The sequence below is a fragment of the Monocercomonoides exilis genome (genome assembly GCF_001643675.1).
Source record: "Monocercomonoides exilis strain PA203 chromosome Unknown scaffold26-1319188, whole genome shotgun sequence".
Lineage (NCBI taxonomy): Eukaryota > Preaxostyla > Oxymonadida > Polymastigidae > Monocercomonoides > Monocercomonoides exilis.
The window spans coordinates 1024908-1042354 of record NW_027150571.1 but is presented as its reverse complement, the minus strand read 5'-3'; the positions used below and the strand labels follow the sequence as shown (position 1 = coordinate 1042354).

The 17447-nt window shown below is 38.8% G+C and overlaps 4 protein-coding genes across 4 annotated transcripts; all 4 read left to right on the top strand.

Annotated features, from left to right (window-relative positions):
- Positions 1-1867: 1867 nt before the first annotated feature.
- On the top strand, positions 1868-3638 carry MONOS_8909 (uncharacterized protein). Its single transcript, XM_067879357.1, has 4 exons — positions 1868-1981; positions 2047-2162; positions 2217-2710; positions 2772-3638. The coding sequence occupies exons 2-4, from the start codon at positions 2093-2095 to the stop codon at positions 3522-3524; spliced, it is 1317 nt and encodes a 438-aa protein (XP_067726372.1). The 5' UTR covers positions 1868-1981; positions 2047-2092; the 3' UTR covers positions 3525-3638.
- A 1959-nt stretch (positions 3639-5597) lies between these two features.
- Positions 5598-9045, top strand: MONOS_8908 (uncharacterized protein; the record flags this gene model as incomplete). Its single annotated transcript, XM_067879356.1, has 1 exon — positions 5598-9045. Exon 1 carries the CDS (start codon positions 5686-5688, stop codon positions 9043-9045), a length of 3360 nt encoding a protein of 1119 aa, XP_067726371.1. The 5' UTR covers positions 5598-5685.
- Positions 9046-9120: 75 nt separating this feature from the next.
- Positions 9121-14784, top strand: MONOS_8907 (uncharacterized protein; the record flags this gene model as incomplete). The annotated part of the gene is made up of 1 exon (XM_067879355.1): positions 9121-14784. The coding sequence occupies one exon, from the start codon at positions 9121-9123 to the stop codon at positions 14782-14784; it is 5664 nt and encodes a 1887-aa protein (XP_067726370.1).
- Positions 14785-16101: 1317 nt separating this feature from the next.
- On the top strand, positions 16102-17049 carry MONOS_8906 (uncharacterized protein; the record flags this gene model as incomplete). Its single annotated transcript, XM_067879354.1, has 2 exons — positions 16102-16437; positions 16480-17049. 2 exons carry the CDS (start codon positions 16102-16104, stop codon positions 17047-17049), a joined length of 906 nt encoding a protein of 301 aa, XP_067726369.1.
- Positions 17050-17447: the final 398 nt, after the last annotated feature.

Genomic DNA, 17447 nt, shown 5'->3' with positions numbered 1-17447 from the left:
AAAAGAGTCACATCTTCCATCCTCATCCACGTTTCCTCCAATTCCTTCTCCACAATCTCCCCCACTTCGCGCATTATCACTTCGTCATCCAACTCCATCAACACATGCTTCGACTGAACCTATTGCAAAACCAGCTGCGTTATTGATAAATGCAGCAGTTATTAATCAAGCAGATTATCAATTAAAGAATGAGCATTCACGTCAGTTTCCTCAAATATCTTCCTGCTTCCAGATTTCGTAACCATCGATTCCACAAGCAACGTTACTAAAGCAACAAACGGAACTGAAAGCATTGCAGAAAGAGCCGCAATGTTGGTACGCACAACATGTCCCCATGCAATATCTTCAACAACGGCTTTTTGTGATTAGCATTCACTCCACTTTCTTCAGATACAACAGTCAGCTTCCTCCTCTCGACGAAGTCTATTTTTGCTTCACACATATTTGACGCTGCAACCTCCGACGAATCCGAAGGTTCACTTGCAGGTGCTCATGATGAAGATGAAGATGAAGATGGCTTATGATCTACTGCTGCCTTCTTCTCTTCGCTTCTCCACCTCTGGAATGGTGAAGCAGTGAGGCTAACAGCTGCAGACGAGGAAAGAAAAGCATTGGAAGAAGAAAAAGAAAAAGAAAAAAAAAGAAAAAGTTGCATATAAATCCTTCATTCAATGATTGTAAATGCCTGTGGAAATGTTGATAAGACCAGAAGATTTGTTTCGATTGGTGTTTCCAAGAGAAGATTGTAGACTGTCGATGTTGAAAAGGAAGCAGATTGTTGTGGTTGTGAATGCGGATAAGATAATTGACAATTCATTCAGAGAAGCTGAAAGTTATGAGAGACAGAAAATGAGCTGATTGAAGATAATGAAGCTGCAGACGAGGTATTTTGAGAGAATGAGGCGAGAAATGGGTGAACAAAGTGGGGATTTCTTGAAAAGATTGCTCTGTTTCTAAAAGAGAAGGATTGGGAAGACAACTCAAAAGGGAAATATCTTCAATTTTTTTTGAATGGTCTAGCATCAAGATGTGTCCAGTGAAGTGGAAAGAAGAATTTTTGAGTTAGCTCAAAGAAGACTGTGCGGCTGCAAAAATAATTCTCGCATTCCGAATCAGAAGGTCCTTTGCTCTCTTCATTCTTTTTGTTTGGCAGATGAATTGTCAGATTTATTTCATCTTGAGTTTTTGGTAAATTGAAGATGTTGTTGAATTCTTGTGCTTCCAGAACGCAGCTAATGGCGAACTTGTTTTTAATTTTATTTTTGGCACTTCTCATTCAATCATCGTTTGATTGAGATTAAATGTGTTTGAGGTGTTAAAGGCATTTGTTAAACCTCAAATAAAAATGTTTGTTTCAGTTATTGTTGATGCTCCACCAATCATGAAACCATGCATCTTCAATGGCGGAGACAGTCTTCGTGTTACTGTGTTATTTGTCTATTTCTATCTTAAACAATTTTGTCATGTCTTTCTGTATTTTGCTCCATTTTCGCTTTGAACCGTCAATTCAAATTGATTTTTGATTTATCAATTCCTTCGTTTTCAATAATCTCAGAGTCATCTTGAAAATAAAAGTCCTTCAAGAAAACGACCAATATAAAACATGTTTGGCGAACAAATATTCTGTGCTCCTGTCTTCGGACTTTATCCACTTCTCGAAAAGAATCAATAATTCTTTTCTGTTATTTGAGAATTTGGCTGTTTGATTGCTTTCATTCTCTCTTCAGTCAAATTCCATTTCCGTGGAATAAGTTTGCTCAGCTCCAAACCAAGTTGAAATGTGACTCGTGCAACAAAACGTAACCAAAAAGAAAAAATAATAAAAAACAAACAATAATTTGAAATGATGATTTCCTTTTGGTTTGATCAAAGAGAAAAAAAAACATTTGGTTTTCTATTCTTTCTCAGCCAAGACCATTTGCTTTCGGTGAACATTCTTTTTTTCGCACTAATTTTTGCAAAGTGAAGCAATTGGTTTTGTGTTTGTTATGTTTTCATTTTACAAAGCTATCAAAGATGTTTCTTTTTTCCTTTTATTTCGTTAAGTGACGAACAATTTCGAACAATTTGAGAAATCATTGCTGTAAATAGAATGAGCTCGCAAAACACTGACGAATGCACTGGGGCGATTCTGGAGATGTCCAGGACAGAGAAGTTTTCTGGTTTGTGCATATTCATTAGAATGTCCAATTGTATTGAAAATTTTGTTTTTGAAGAAATGTTTTCTGAGCTTGAAAGATGCAACGAAGGTGCACAGAAGCAGAAAATCCTAGAAATGAATGAATTAATTGATGAAATGGATAAGGATGAATTTGTATCTGTTTCCACGATAGAGCTGCTTTACAAAATTAATCATATGATTTATCAAAAGAAAATATCAATGGGAAATGCAGTTTTGTTGCTGAAGCATGTTTTATTTTGTAATGTTCTTTTGAACATGTCGAGTCATGGCTTTCATGTATTTATATTGGACGAAAAATTTGGGAAGATGATTGTTAAAGAAGGACAGAAAAAGAAAAAAAGGAACGAAAAGCTTCTTGTTTATCTTTGCGAATGCTATCTTTTTTTCACATATACCATCTGGCCTGAAATGATTTCGATTTGTGTGCCTTGTCTTCTGAAAGCTGCGTTGAAGAAAGAAGAAAGTAAGGAAGCTCAAAAAGAAGTGGAAATAGCTTTGTTATCTTTAAGTTGCATTGATTTTCTTAGTGTATGAGCACTTCTTTTTCATTTTTGATAATACATAAATGTATATTTTTAATTCTGATTAGGATATGGAAAAAGAGCTGTATTTGAATGAGATAACAGATATCATCAAATATCATCAAGAGCATCGCAGCCTCACACGACTTGCTTATCAGTCTGCTTGGCGGTTTTTAATAGACAGATTTCACAAGGATTACAGCTTGAAAGATATAGTTGTGAATGAGCTGCATTTTGCGAGAGAAGCAGGAAGAGAATTGGAAGATCTGATGAAATGTATCGACTGGAAGGGAAAAGAAGAAGAAAATGGAAGAATGGAAGTAATTTTTATTCGGAGATGGATTGATGTTGTTTCTATTTTCTTTAACTGGTCCCTGTCGTGGAACGAAGAACTTGCTGGACTCATCGGATGCCTTGTGGATTTATTTCGAGCATCAAGAGATAATTACGTGGAAATTAGAAAGCAATGCATTTGTTCGTTTGAAGAAGCAGTGAGAAACCCAACATTGAAAATTGATGACTTGCTGAAAAGCGGAGCTGTTGATCTCTATTTGGAGGAAATGAAGCAATCCACGTTGGATGAACGCTTGGAATTTGAATGCTTGCAATTCTTTTTGAAGATTTCAGAAAGGCTGATTGAAAAGAGGGATGGAGAAACGAACAAAACGAAACGAAAAGAGTTGAAAAGAAAGGTATTCGAAAAGATGGAAGAAGAAGGATACGAAGATTACATCATTGGGCTGTTCCACAACATTTGTTACAGAACAGTTAGCGATTCTTATTTGATTGAGAATTATCCAGATTGTTTTTTTTATTTATAATTTATCTGAATAAACATTCACTTCATCTTTTTGGATTTCCTTTTTTATGATATTTTGTGCAGAGCACACATTCACTCGAGAAAACAAGAAAAAATGATTTGCAAAATGGAGAAAGTGTTTTCTCAAAGAATATCAAGACTTTTCTAGAAAAATGAACATTTGAAAAAAGGAATGCTATTTAAATTCAAAACAAATAACATAAAATAAAATTAAAGTTAAATTAAATTTTTTGGATTTTTCTATTTGTGCAAAGTAAAAAAAATAACTGCTTCAAAATAACAATTCAATAATCGTAAAACTCATTCAATAAAAAATTTCTATGTTTTCAAAGATGAAATTTCCAAAATAAAATAAAAGAGGACAAGGAAAAAATGTTGGTTATTTCACAGTTCATCAGATATTTGTGTTTCCAAGTGAAATTCCCCCAATTTTCTCAAATTTTCTCAAATTTTCACAAGATAATCAGAAATATCCAACGATAATCGACAAAAATATTTGCTGTTAAGAAAATCAAAAATTAAATGAAAGCTTGCGATTATTTCTTGGTATTCTTCTTTTTCTTTTTTTTCTTCTTCTTTCAATTCCTTTTCTTCTTCTCCTTCTGTTCCTATTCGTGTCTCTGTTTCTTCATGTTGATTGACTTCAGGGTTTTTTTCTTTCTTTTCTTTATTCAATAAATTCACTCTTTTATTCCACTTTCTGTTATCTTCCTCTACTCTTCTCCTTCCTTTAAACATTTTCTGTCTTTGTTCACATTTTTCCTGCAAATATTTCTTGTTTCTTGTCATTTTCATTTGACATGTCTGTTTTCAACCGAGTTGCGGAATTAATGTAAGGAGAGAAAAACAGCCCTGAACAGGGGGATTTGTTTTGGATGATTATTTTTGTAAATTATTTGAAGAAGAAAAAGAAGAAGAAGAAGTTTTGAGAAGAGAAAGATGACGAAGAAGAAGAGGAAGAAGAGGAATAGAAGAGGAAGAAGAATAAAATGATGATGATGAAATACTTTCACTGCGAAGAAAACCTCTTTCAAATCTGTAAATATGTTTATGGGTGAATATAAATCCATTTCTCTTCTCTTCTCTTCCAAAAGCGATGTTGAAGAACAATCATCCAAAATAGTCCGAAAGAATTGTTTCGGCTGCACCTGCTGCATTCCTTTGCATTCACAATTATCAATGCTGTCTGTTGTTCTCCTCTGAAATAGTATTCCAATTATAAAAAAAGAGCCTTCAACCTAATTATTTCTCTGAGTGTGTAATTCCCCCTTCTCTCTTTCTCCAAAAAAGAAATCTCCCAGCAAATAGAAATCCATGAGATTTTGTCTCGTAAAACTTTTATTGCTCTATCATTTGAAAAAATAAAAAGCAAAAAAAAGTTTTTTCAGGAAAAGATTCGAATAAAACAGAGTTTGTACCATACTAATCGCTCATTGCATTCATTCCCTGCAACCCCTTTGCCTCAACAAAATATATTCATTTTCACTCATTTTTTCATTTGGCCTCTTTCCCTTGAACTGAAATTCCATCTCTATCTGAGAGAAAAACACATCAAAAGCCCAATCCAAATGCTCAAATAACTTTGTTCCATGCATCCCATCCCTTCTGTGAAAAGTGTCCATTTCAGCCAATCGAAGTGAAAATAATCATTTCTTTCAAAACATCGAAAATCTCTTCAAATAAAAATAACTCAAAAAATCCACCAAAAGGCATACTTATATATGTGGTGCAGAATCGCAAAACTTTCAGCACTCATACCCCTTCCCTTCATCTGTTTTCATCTATTTTCACAACATTCATTTCTTTCCCTGATGCCCTTTCTCATGAAAATACAGCCAACAAAATATACACTCTAAATCATATGTTGATCTATATCTGAGGCAGATATCGCTGGACGGTGAGTGACGGCTGAAATATCAGAACATCAACAAAAAGGGATGAATCATTCTCTATTATTCATCGGATCATAAAATGGAATGAGAAAAAATAAAAATAAAACGTTTATTTTTATACAATAAAGTGAAACTCGGATAAAGTTAATTGAAATTTTTATGTGCCCATATTAGTCTGTGATAGAAAAAAGAAAAGAAAGCAGTTGGACAGGCGTGGTATTGGTGCTGCCAGGAATATTTTATTGCGCATGGATAATTAATGTGTGGTGCATGTGCAATGGTGCTGCAAGTGATGGCACAGGACTTACCGAGAAATCAGCGAAAGTTGAAAATATGAATTATCCTGAAGACATATGGCCAGAGAAGGCTGAAAATAGAAAATATGGAAATGGCATTTTATTTGATGTACATGTTGAAGGAAAAGGGAATAGCATGAGAGAGACAGAAATTCATGAGAGAATGATGAAGAAATACACAAAACATTGGAATGAAGGAGGTGGAGAGATCGGGAAAGTTCAAAAATGGAGTTTTTGTGATGAACGGAAAACGTGGGGAAAGGAGAGAATGCGTGGTGGGAGTGGGGTTGAGGGATGTCTTATTCTGGTCAATTCATCAATGAAACTAAATTTGTTGGGATTGAGGGAAATGGATGGGGAGGGTGTGCTCAGGGCATCGGATGGATGTTTTGTTGAGTTGAGTGGATGTGTGATTGGAGTTGAGAGAGAGACTCCTCCCTTTGATTTTCGTGGGAGCTGTGGATTGTTCACCAACATTTCACTCAGATTGCCTTCAACCTCAACCTTGACTGAACAGATATTTCCTTCTCTATTTTCATCAAAAACGTTGGAAGGGAAATTTTCAAAAAATGACATTGTTTCTATTTGTTCTTCCCATTTTTCATCTTTTTGTGTCTCATCAGCCCCATTCCTCTCATCACCCTTGACACGCCTTGTGACACTCACCCAGCTGAACTTCTTCAACATCTCAACAGCAAATGATGAATGTTCACCTCCAACCACCACGTCAACCCAAACCTCATGTTTGATGAGCAGCTGCTCATTTTCTTCTGTTTGCGATGCATATGATGGCGGGATTGTTCATTCTCTCAATAACCCCTTTGCCTCTCTGACTGCCTCAAACACCTCGTCTGTGGGATGTTGCAGGACAAGGAATATTGAATGTGAAGGAACTGCAGATAGAAAGTTGACTCCAGGGAGACAAAATACAACTGAAAATGGACAGAATTCATTTATTTGGTGCGAATGGAATGGTTCGAAGACAATTGGAGAAGCTGACTCATGGTCGGATGGAGAATCGAGTGGTGGGGCTATCTGTGTGTTCAGTCAATCATCTGCCTCTGTATCTGTTTCTCATTGCACTTTCAACAATTGCAATGCTCATTGTGGAGGTGGTGGTGTAAATTGTTTCAATATCAAAACGGTTGAGATTGTGAATAACACATTTGATTCATGTACTGCGCAAAGTTATCGAGGGGGTGGAATGTTCATTTTGACGATTTCATCGTGTGTTCGGATCAGTGGGTGCGAATTCCAGAATTGTGAAGCAGTTAATTATGGAGGAGGACTTCTTCTTGAAAATTTTCAGGTTTCTGGAATAGGATGCATTCCAACAGAAAATGGAGGAGGGGAGAGTGCGTGCGTGTCTGACTGCAGTTTCACTTCATGTTCTCTTTCAAATAACTATGGCGGAGGCATGTTTTGTGCCAATAATCTGATGACACAATTTAGAATGAGGAGCATTCAGTTTATTTCATGTTCAGCATTGTCATATGGTGGAGGATTGTATTTTCATCCATTAAGACAAACATCGCAAAATAATGTGGTTTATTGTTCTTTTCTCTTTTTTCACAAATGCAAATGCAGAACAACATCCACTCCATATGGGCATGATGCATTTTATTTGGACAATTATAGTTCCCATTTGAACTCCAATCCATTTTTTGAATGTTACACAACGAATACAGATGACAGAAGAATGTGTTATGGATATAACTTTTCAGATTCAGGGAATTGGTCATATCAGCACGTGGAAAAGAAGGATTGGCTGAAAGACAAGACGATCTATGTTTCTGTGAATGGGAATGATGCATCTCCGCTTTGTGGGGCAAATGAATCAAATCCATGTCTGACGGTGAAGAAGGCATCTCAAATGTGCGATGTGCAGATTAGCTTGACAGTCACACTGATGGAAGGGAATCATCAAAGCGAGGTTACAACTATTGAGAGTGGGACAAAAAAGATTTCAGTTATTGGAATTGGGAAAGAGAAGAGTTCGATTGAAATGAAATCCCTTTCATCAACTGGAGCGCTGTTCAGTGTTTCAACAGGTCATTTGGGAATGAGTCATTTGAAGGTTGATTGCAACTCAAATTCAATTCCATCTCCGAGTGTGGTTGTGGTGTCTGGTGGAGGTGGGTCACTCTCATTGGGGGATATTGTGATCACCACGAGCAAAACAGGAGAATATGAGATATCCTCATCAGTGTTTGTGGTTCCACTTTCACAGCTGTCGATGGTCGGTGTGGAGATCAAAGATATGAATATTTCTCAACCATTGTTCTCTGAACCTGTTTTATCTTCTTCTTCTTCCTCTTCTTCTTCTGCCCTGTATTTGACAGCCACAGCATCAGGAGAGAGCATTCTGGCGAACTTGTCTGTGAGGAATGTGAGATTGACTGAAGGAGATGGGGTGGTTGTGGCAAAGAGTGTGGCAGAAGGGGAGACATTTGTTGTTCAGAATGTGACAATTGAGGATTGTGAGAGCAAGTGTGGAAGTGGCGGTGGGATCAAGGTTGATTTATCATCCCCCACAAGCAAGCTTCAGGTTGAAGCAACAACAACAATGAACAGATGCACAAGTGGGAAATATGGAGGAGGGATGATGCTGTATCTGGCTGACAACTCGGTTGACTTCTCGATTGTGTCAGTTGACTTTTTAGGATGTTCTGCTTCATTGGGTGGGAATTATGTGTTTGTGAATTGGAGCGATTCAGTGAGCTGGGGAATAACAACAGAAAAGCTGAATGTTCAGCATGATAATTCAAAATACAATGAGCTGGCGAGATATGATCGGAGTGACACAACAACGGGGCTTTTCCCACTGAATGTGTATTTGGACAGATATCCAGATGCAGCACATGTGGGGAAGGGGAAGGATGGGCTGGGTGGATACGACTCGTGGTTCTGTGGGTTTGACTATTATCCGTGTGCCACCATCACTCACACTGCACAGGTGAGATATCCAGAGACAAACAAGAAGATCGAATTGGATTCTGGATTTGAGCTTGCTGAGGCAGTTGGAATGACAGATGGAAATGAATGGGAGATTTCCTGTGCAACAAAAGGGATGGGAGTTGGGGTGAAAGCACCAGAGAATTTTGAGTCATCTTGTCTGATTGAGGTTCAGAGCAAATGTTCAATGAGAAACATCAAATTCTGTATTCCATCTGCTCTATCAAGTGCATCATCATCATCTGTGATCACATCCAATTCCACACTCCTCACACTCACTGACTGCTCTGTTGTTTGTTCCTCTGAGAATCTCATTGGATATAGCTTTGTGAATGTGATTGGGGGAAAAGTGAAAGTGGAGGGACTGGTGATCTCATAGACCTTGAGATTTGGAGAGCACTCGCTGATTGAGTTTGGCGAAGGGGTGGAATCAGTTGTGTTTTGTGGGTGTGAGATGAACAACATCGAGAAGAGAAATGGAGATGGGGGATGGGTGAGTGGAGTGGTTGGAGCAGAGGGGGATGAGGGGAAGAATGGGATAATTGTGATTGAGTCGTGTGTTGTGAAGGGGTGCAGATGTGCTGGTGGAAGAGGAGGAGGGATGAGTGTTGTTGTGAAGGGGGAAGGGAGTGTTGTTGTGAATGGGAGTTGTGTGATTGATGGGTGTGAGGCGAAGGGTTCAGAGGAGAGAGAAGATGGGAGAAGTGAAGGGAGAGGGGGAGGGATGATGATTGTGATGGAGAGCAGGGATGGTTCAATGAAAATGGAATCGGGAAGAGAGGGTTTGTTTGGGGAGAATAACAAAGCTCAATATGGGAAGGATGTGTTTGTCGAATGTGGTGGAGGAGTGTTGTTGGAATCGAAAGTGAATGGGAGTTCATTTTCATTTTTTGATTTTGGTGTGATTTTAACAGATGTGTTGAAGTTGTGTGGGAGTGAGGATGGGAGAGAAGGGGAAGTGATTCCGCTGTTTGTGTATTTGTGTTCAATTGGCTCGAAGCTGAGAGTTGATGGGAGAGGAGAGAGGGCGCTGGATCAGAGCCATTGTGGGTTTGAGGGGTTTGGGTGTTTGACGATTGACTATTGTGTTGGGAAGAGAGCGAGCAGCACTGTGAATGAAATCGAAGTTGCATCAGAATCATGGATAAAGAGTGAAATGAAAGTGGCATCGTTTGGGGTGAGTATTTCAGGGAAAGAAGAAGTGATGAGGGTGGTTGTGAGAGATGAAGGATCGATAAATCAAAACAACCTTATTGAGTGCACAAAATCATTTGAGATGATTCATTTGTCATTTGTGTTGAATGATGAAATGAATGGGAAGAGAAGTGGATTTATCCACTCCTCATCATCATCAACCATCACAATCACGAGCTGTTCAGTCTCATTTGGAAATGAAGAAGTGATTGGATACAATGTGATATGTGTTGAGGGAGGAGTGTTGGTTGTGGATGGATTTGTGATGGAAAGGGGAGTGAGAATGAGTGGGAAGTCACCTATTGTTGTTTCGAATGGAGTTGAATTGGAGATGAATCACAGTCGAATGAGTGGAGTGGAAGTTGTTGGTGGGAGTGGAGGAGGAGGAGGAGGATGTTTGAATGTGGAAATGGGTGTGAATGGGAATGTGAATATTGAAGGATGCAATTTGTCATCAGTGTGTTCAGGGGGGAGTGGGACGAAAGGGGGAGGGATGAAGATATCAGTGGGGAAGGGAGGGAGGTTGGAAATGAAAGGAGTGAAATATTCAGGGTGTGAAGTGCCGAGAGAGGATGTTGAGGAGGGAGGGAGAGGAATGGGAGGAGGGATGTTTGTGAAGCTGGCAGATGAGATGGGAACATTTGTTCTTGAAGGGATGGCATTTGAGGGATGTGATGCATGGAGAGTGAAGAATGTGTTTGTGTCAGGATGGGATCTGAGAGAGATTGTGAGTGAGGAGCACCTGAAATGGGAGATTAAGGAAGAGGAGTTGGGCTCGTTGGATGAATTGTGTGGATGGGAGAGGAAGTCAACAGGAGAGGAGGGATATGTGATTCCATTGGTTGTGTATTTGTGGAGGAACTGGAGTGGGGATGGGTTTGTTTCAGTTGAGAAAGGAGGAGACTTCAGTGGGTGTGGGTATTCCGAAGCACCATGTTCATCGATTGACCACTTGATATCACTTCGACATCCAACACTTGGAGGAGGGGAAACACACGTTGCCATTGTGGGATCAGGGTTGCTGAGCCATTCCATTTCATTTTCATTTTCATTTTCTTCACCAAATTTTGATTCACCAAAAGTGGTGATTAAAGGGACAAAGAAAGGGACTGGAGTGACGATCAGTGATGAAGATGAGGATGAATTGGATGATGGTTCAATGATATCCTCGAATGTGAGTCTGTCATTTGTGAATGTGTCATTCACCAAGCCAGCCATCGCAACCCATCATGAAGTGTTGATTGAATCATCTGGAGCAAACACATTATTGTCAGTGTCAGATTGTTCATTTGGCCCAGGGAGGGGGGTAGCAGAAAGTTTTGGATATTGTGCGATGAGAGTGAATGGGGGGAGTGTATTGATTGAGAGGAGTTCGTTGAGTTTGATCTCAGAGTTGAAATGGTTGATTGCGTTCAGGCCAAGTGCAGGTGAGGTGACACTTCAGAATGTGAACATCTCATTTGCTGATGTGACAGAAAGAAGTCTGATTTCGATGATGGAAGAGGAAAGTCAGATGAATGGAGAAAAGAAGGTATTTTCAAATGGGAACAGACCAGTTCTGAGGGTTGTTGGGTGTTCATTCACAAACATCACGAATGAAGGAATTGGAGCGAGTGTTGTTGATGTGGGAACATTTGAGGATGGGGCGGAGTGTGCGATGGATGAGTGTTCGATGTCGAGTTGCAAGAGTGGTTTGAGTGCTGAAGGAGGGGGGATGAGAGTGGTGCTGAAGAGTGGGGGATCGGTGTTGAAAGTGAATGGGAGCTCGTTTTCGATGTGCAAGTGCTCGAGTGAGACAGGGTGTGGAGGAGGGCTGTTCGTTGATGGGTCTGACCCACATGCGAATTATGGAAATGAGAGTCAGATTCCGCCTCTGAATATCAAGATTGTGAACATCCTGTTTGTGATGAATGAGGCACATGTGGGAAAAGACGTGTTTGTCAGATGCCGCTCGATTGAGCACCAGATCAACGAAACAATGTTTGCGCTGAACTACAACCAGGAGTCACTGAACTCGAACAACTCGATCTGTGGGAGGGATGCTTCGAGTGAGGGAGATGTTGATCTGATTCCGCTGATCACATTCTATTATTCGGCACAGGTGTTTGTGAGTGGGAGAGGGAGCGATGGGAGGGGGTGTGGGGCACAGAGCAATCCGTGTGTGAGCATCGACTGTGGGATTGAACACATTCAGGAAGGGGTGATGAATGGGATTCTGATTGATGGAGAAGGGTTTGTGAGGAAGGAGTGTGTGATTGGAGATCTGGTTGTGAATTCATTGAAAAAGACACAGGCGATTATAAAGTTGAAATCCGAAATTGAGAAATCATTCGAAAAGGATTGCATCATGGAGTTTATAAATGAAAGCGCTGTGGAGAGATGCTCATTCCAGTTTGAAGATGGATTTGAGTCAGCTCACAATTGTCTCATGAAAGTGAAGAATGGTTCAATGGAAATTCAGAAATGTGAATTCTTCTCTATTTCAACAACAACAGTTGAGTTCATGAAGTTGAACAGTTCAGTTGTGAGTGTGGAGAGTGGAGAGCTGAAGATATCAGAAACAACATTCAGGGATATTCATTCAACAACATCAATTCTTTCATTTTGTGAAGAATCTGATGTGATAATTGTTGAAACAAGAATATCGAATATCGAATGTGAGGGGGATGTTGTGAGCATTGGAGGTAAAGCGAAGGTGGCGATGAAAGAGATGGGAGTTGAGAATGTGACTGTGATGTCAAAGGGGTGTGTGATTGGGATGGAAGATGCTGAGCAAGAGGTGAGTGTGCTGAACAGCTCATTTGGAAGATGTGTGAATTCGGTGGATAAGGGAAGCATGATGCAGATTAGAAATTCCAAGGATGTGAGGGTTGTGAATTGTGTGTTTGATGGAGAAAAAGAAAATGAAATTGTCAATGAAGAAAACAAGATAAAAGAAGGGTTATGCAAATGGAATGGGTCATTGGTTGATGTTGAGAAGAGCAATGTGGAGATGAGGGAAACAACAATCAGAAATAGCAAGGCAGGCGGGCTGTGGGTGAGTGGAGGGAGTGTGAGGATTGAGAAGGGAGAGTTTGAGAACAACAACCCCTCTATTGAGGGATATCCATCAGCTCGAAGGAATGTGATTTGTGAAGGGAATGGGGAGTTAGATGTTGTGAGTGTGAAAGGGGGAGATGGACTGAAAGATAACTCATCATTGTGGATATTGGATGAGGGATGCGAATTGGGAGGGATAGCAACTGAAAGAGGATCATCATTTTTCATCCCCATTTTGGAAGAGGTGAAGAACACAACACAGCCAGATGGGAATGTGGAGTTGATGATTGTGGGAAAGCTGCTTCTTCCATGTGATTTGTCAGTGAAGATGAGCATGAAAAATGGGGATGAAGAGGAGATTATGAGAAAGGGGATTGAAGAAGAAGGGTTTGTGTCGGAGAATGAGATTCACTCGGTTATTTCATGTTCAGAATGGGAGAAAGTGAGAGAAGAGACAGAAGTGAGTGTGTGGATTGTGTTTGGGAAAGGAGATTCACCATCATCAACAGAGCGATTTATTGTGAAGAACAGGAGTGAAAGTGTTGGAAAAGGAGATGTAAGGATTGTTGAAGGAGAGAAAGAAGGGAAATCATCATGGGCATTGATTGTGATTGTTTTATTGGTTGTTGTATTAATCATTGTTCTGATTGTATCTGTTGTTGTAACTATTCGTTGGAGAAAGCAAAAGAGAAGAACAAAGGAATTGGAGGAGATTGTGAATGATACAGTGAGAAAGGATCCGAAGGCATTCGAGATGGTGACGATGGAGATGTCACCAGAGGAGCAGTGGAGAAGAGCAGAGAGGGAGGCAGAGAAGAAGAATGAAGAGAGGATCAAAAAAAGAATATATGAGACGAACATGGAACATTCAGAGTCATCGGAGCATTTACTATCTGAGAGTGGCTCAACTGAATACATTTTGGGGAGAGACTCGGACAAGATCCCTCAATGGATTTTAGAGAAAGATGAGGAAGAAGAAGAGACAAGAAAGCGAACACCATCACCATCAATTTCAACAACTTCAACGACAGATTCAGATTCAACATTTGTTCGATCAGAGAGTCTGTGCCCAACCACTTCATCGATGTCGAATCTGGTGGATGCAATGGCCTGTTCATCCCCTCATGAGAAGCTGATTGTTGACTTGAGGGATTCATTGTTCATGCTGCTTCATGGACTGAATAAGACAAAGGAGATGCCTATTGGCACTCTCCTAGAAAGAGAGATGACAGCTGCCCAAATTCTATTTTGGGTTGCGAATGGGGCACTTCACTCCTTTGATGAAATGGAAAATGGATTGTCTTCTCTTTCCACTCTGAGCCCTCACATTGTATTGTTCTCAGAACACATGGTCATTTGCATTGTGATGCACTCTGACTTCTCATCTGATGATAGTTCAGATTCATCATCCATCTCGTCATCGACTGTTGTGACATCCGCCAGTGATGATAGTGACTCCCTTCCTTCATCAGCATTTGAAGATGATGAATACAACAGAAAAGAGTGCTTGAGGTGGAAGGCACCTGAGCTGTTGATCAACAAGAAGATGGGAGCAACAAAAGAATCAGTGGTGTTTTCGATTGGGATGATGTTGTGGGAGTGTCTGACACTGGATATCCCGTTTGGAGAATATCCAGCAGAGGTGGCGGGATATAAAATCAGCGCCAAAGAAAGGCCAGATTTGGAAAGAGTGAGATTCTCACAGTTATTTGATGTGATTTGTTTGTGTTTGTCGCAAGACCCGTCATCTCGGCCCATGCTTTCTCTTTTGAAGCGCGAGTTCATTCGACACTTTCCAGCTGGAGCAACAACTTTGACTGTCTCTGATGCTGTTGACTTTGAAAACGATGAGGAAGATAATGAAGATGAAAACGTTTCTAAATAATGTGTAGGAAGCAAATTTAATGATGAAACTATCAAAAAGTAGATGCATATTTTGAAAGAATAAGTGCAATGCACAAAAATATATCAAAAGGATTCAATGAAAAAGCAATTAATTATTTTGAAAATGTGTTAGGAGTTATAATGTGTGTTCAGAAATTGACTTGTTGAAAATCAAAATGATTGAGGGATGAAAAGTATATGGATTGTGGAAATATCGATTCATTTTATTTTTTTCTTTTTTTTATTTTAATAGAACAGCTTTTTTTTGTGATCTTATTGTTATGGGTTTAATAGTTTTTTTTTTGTTGTTGTTGTTTTATGTTTTTTGTCTTTTCTTTGATACCATTTAATTTTCATTTGTTTGTTTTTTGTGGTTTTGTTTTTTATATGATTCTCTGAATTGTTAAAAGGAATGAATAGTTATTTTCAGTTGTTTCTTGCATGTTCTTTTGATTGATTTGTCAACACCTTTTCGAATGTTTTTCGATATGAAGTTTTTGTTGAATTGCAATTCTTATTTTTCGATTTTCAAGCTGATATGTATTTAAACGCCTCTTATAGTGTAAATCAAACAATTTTCGTTATTTTTTTAACAATAGTTCAACTCTATCATTTCACATTGGTTTAAGTGTTTTCAACATGCGGTATCAACATTAATTGAAAAATAATGATGATTTCTCAAACAAAAATCGCAACGAAAAGAAAAAACTTTGTTTTATTGCAACTTGAGATTTTATTTTCTAATTATTATTGATTACTTTACAATTGGTCTTTTCAGAACAAATTGATCTTTTGTTGGAGAAATGATATTGAAAGAGCTGTATAATACTGAAAAGTGATTCAAGCTGAAAAAAAAAGAATTTTTTTGAAATAATAGTGTTTGCCCGTTTCGAAAATTAAAAATCATTATTTGTTTTGTATTCACTTTTGCAATATACATAAAACAATATTGGAAAAAATAAGTGAAACTGGGTCATTTTTTTATTGGCACTTTTTTCTTATTATGTTCTTTTTTTTTTTTGAAAAAATAAATCGATAATTTGACCCTCAAATTACATTCATTTTAATATTTTTGTTTTTTCACCAATTTCAGGTGTCCGAATATTTGAATTTTGAAAGAAATCCAATTTCTCATGGGGGGGGGGGGGGGGAATGGAGGGTTCAAGTCTTTCTATTGAGCTTTCATGAGAAATTGGACTGCACAAAGGTTTGGAAATATTTCTAATTCATTCAAAAATTTAAATATTAATTAAAAATTCTTCAATGAGAATTAATAAATAAAAAAAATTAATTAATGATCATTACCCATAATATATCTATGAAATTGCTAGTGAAAAAGAAAGCTGAAGTTGCGCAGAAGCGGCTGAAGGAAACAATGTCTACATTGCATTACAGAAAATATAGTTCAAGATTAGAAAGGATTGCGTACATTGTTTATGACAATGTTGTCAGGCTGGTCGACGGGGTTAAATACGGTGAAATCAGCAAAAAATCTTTGAAACACGCTGTGAAAGCAATAATAAACGGCAGGCCTATTGCAAAAGTTTGTCACCCAACAATTATTAGCGGCGAAAAAGAAAAGCAATTCTTGGAAGAAGTAACAATTAAATCCCGATCTGGGACAAGCCTCACGTTACGAAAAGCGCGCGATCAGGTTTGTAATTGATATTTGAATTGAATATTAATTTGTATTAAGATGGAAAATATAATTAACGATAGTGAAGAAGGAGGAGAAAAAGAAGAAAAGAAGAAAAAGACAGTAACTCTAAGGACGGTTCACGCATTCATAAAGTGCCATCCGGAATTAAAGCCATCGCTTCCAAAGCAAGTTGATATCAATAGACTTGCGGCATCTTGCCAGAAAGTCCTAAAGCCGTGGCTGGCTCAATTACAGGCATTACACGACGAAAATAAATATCCAGAGGAATTAATCTTCAATGTTGATGAATCTTCGCTTCGCATTCCAACTTCTTCACGTGGCGTTGTTGTTCATCTAGTTGATGAGCAAGCTGGATTCAAAAAGACTGCCGAAAGGATACCGAATGCTACTCTCGTTGCTGGAATCGCTGCTGATGGCTTCTCACTTCCATCTATCGTGCTGTGGCCGAGCGCAACTCAACAAAAAGAACTAACTTCTCTTTTGACTCCGGTTCTTGACAATTGGCCAAACACAAACGGTAGGATGGACAAAACAGCATTCAAAAAATACGCCTTAACGGTCCTGCTGCCAGCTATCATTGACAGAAGAAAGCGAATACTAAAATAATCTCATCGTTGCCATCTTCTCGTGGATTCACACTCATCGCGGGCAGATCCAACTATATGGAGACAGTTCAAAGAAGCGGAAATTGATGTTATCACATTCGTTCAACGCACAATACATATGTCACAACAATTGGACAAAGGTGTATATACAGTGTTTCAGAAGGAGCTTTTTTGCAACAATACCTCTCCATCATCCATCATAATCTGCGAAAAAAATAATCCTTGCAGATGTATTGTTACAAGATCTTCACACTGAATTCACTCCATTGGTGATCAAAAAAGAATTCTTCAACTGCAAAGTCCTCAACAATGCTTCAAAATTAGTTCTTATGAAGCTTTCTAAATCTTCTCAATACTCCATTCCTTCACACTCACGTTGTTCAGACTTCTTCGGAAAAG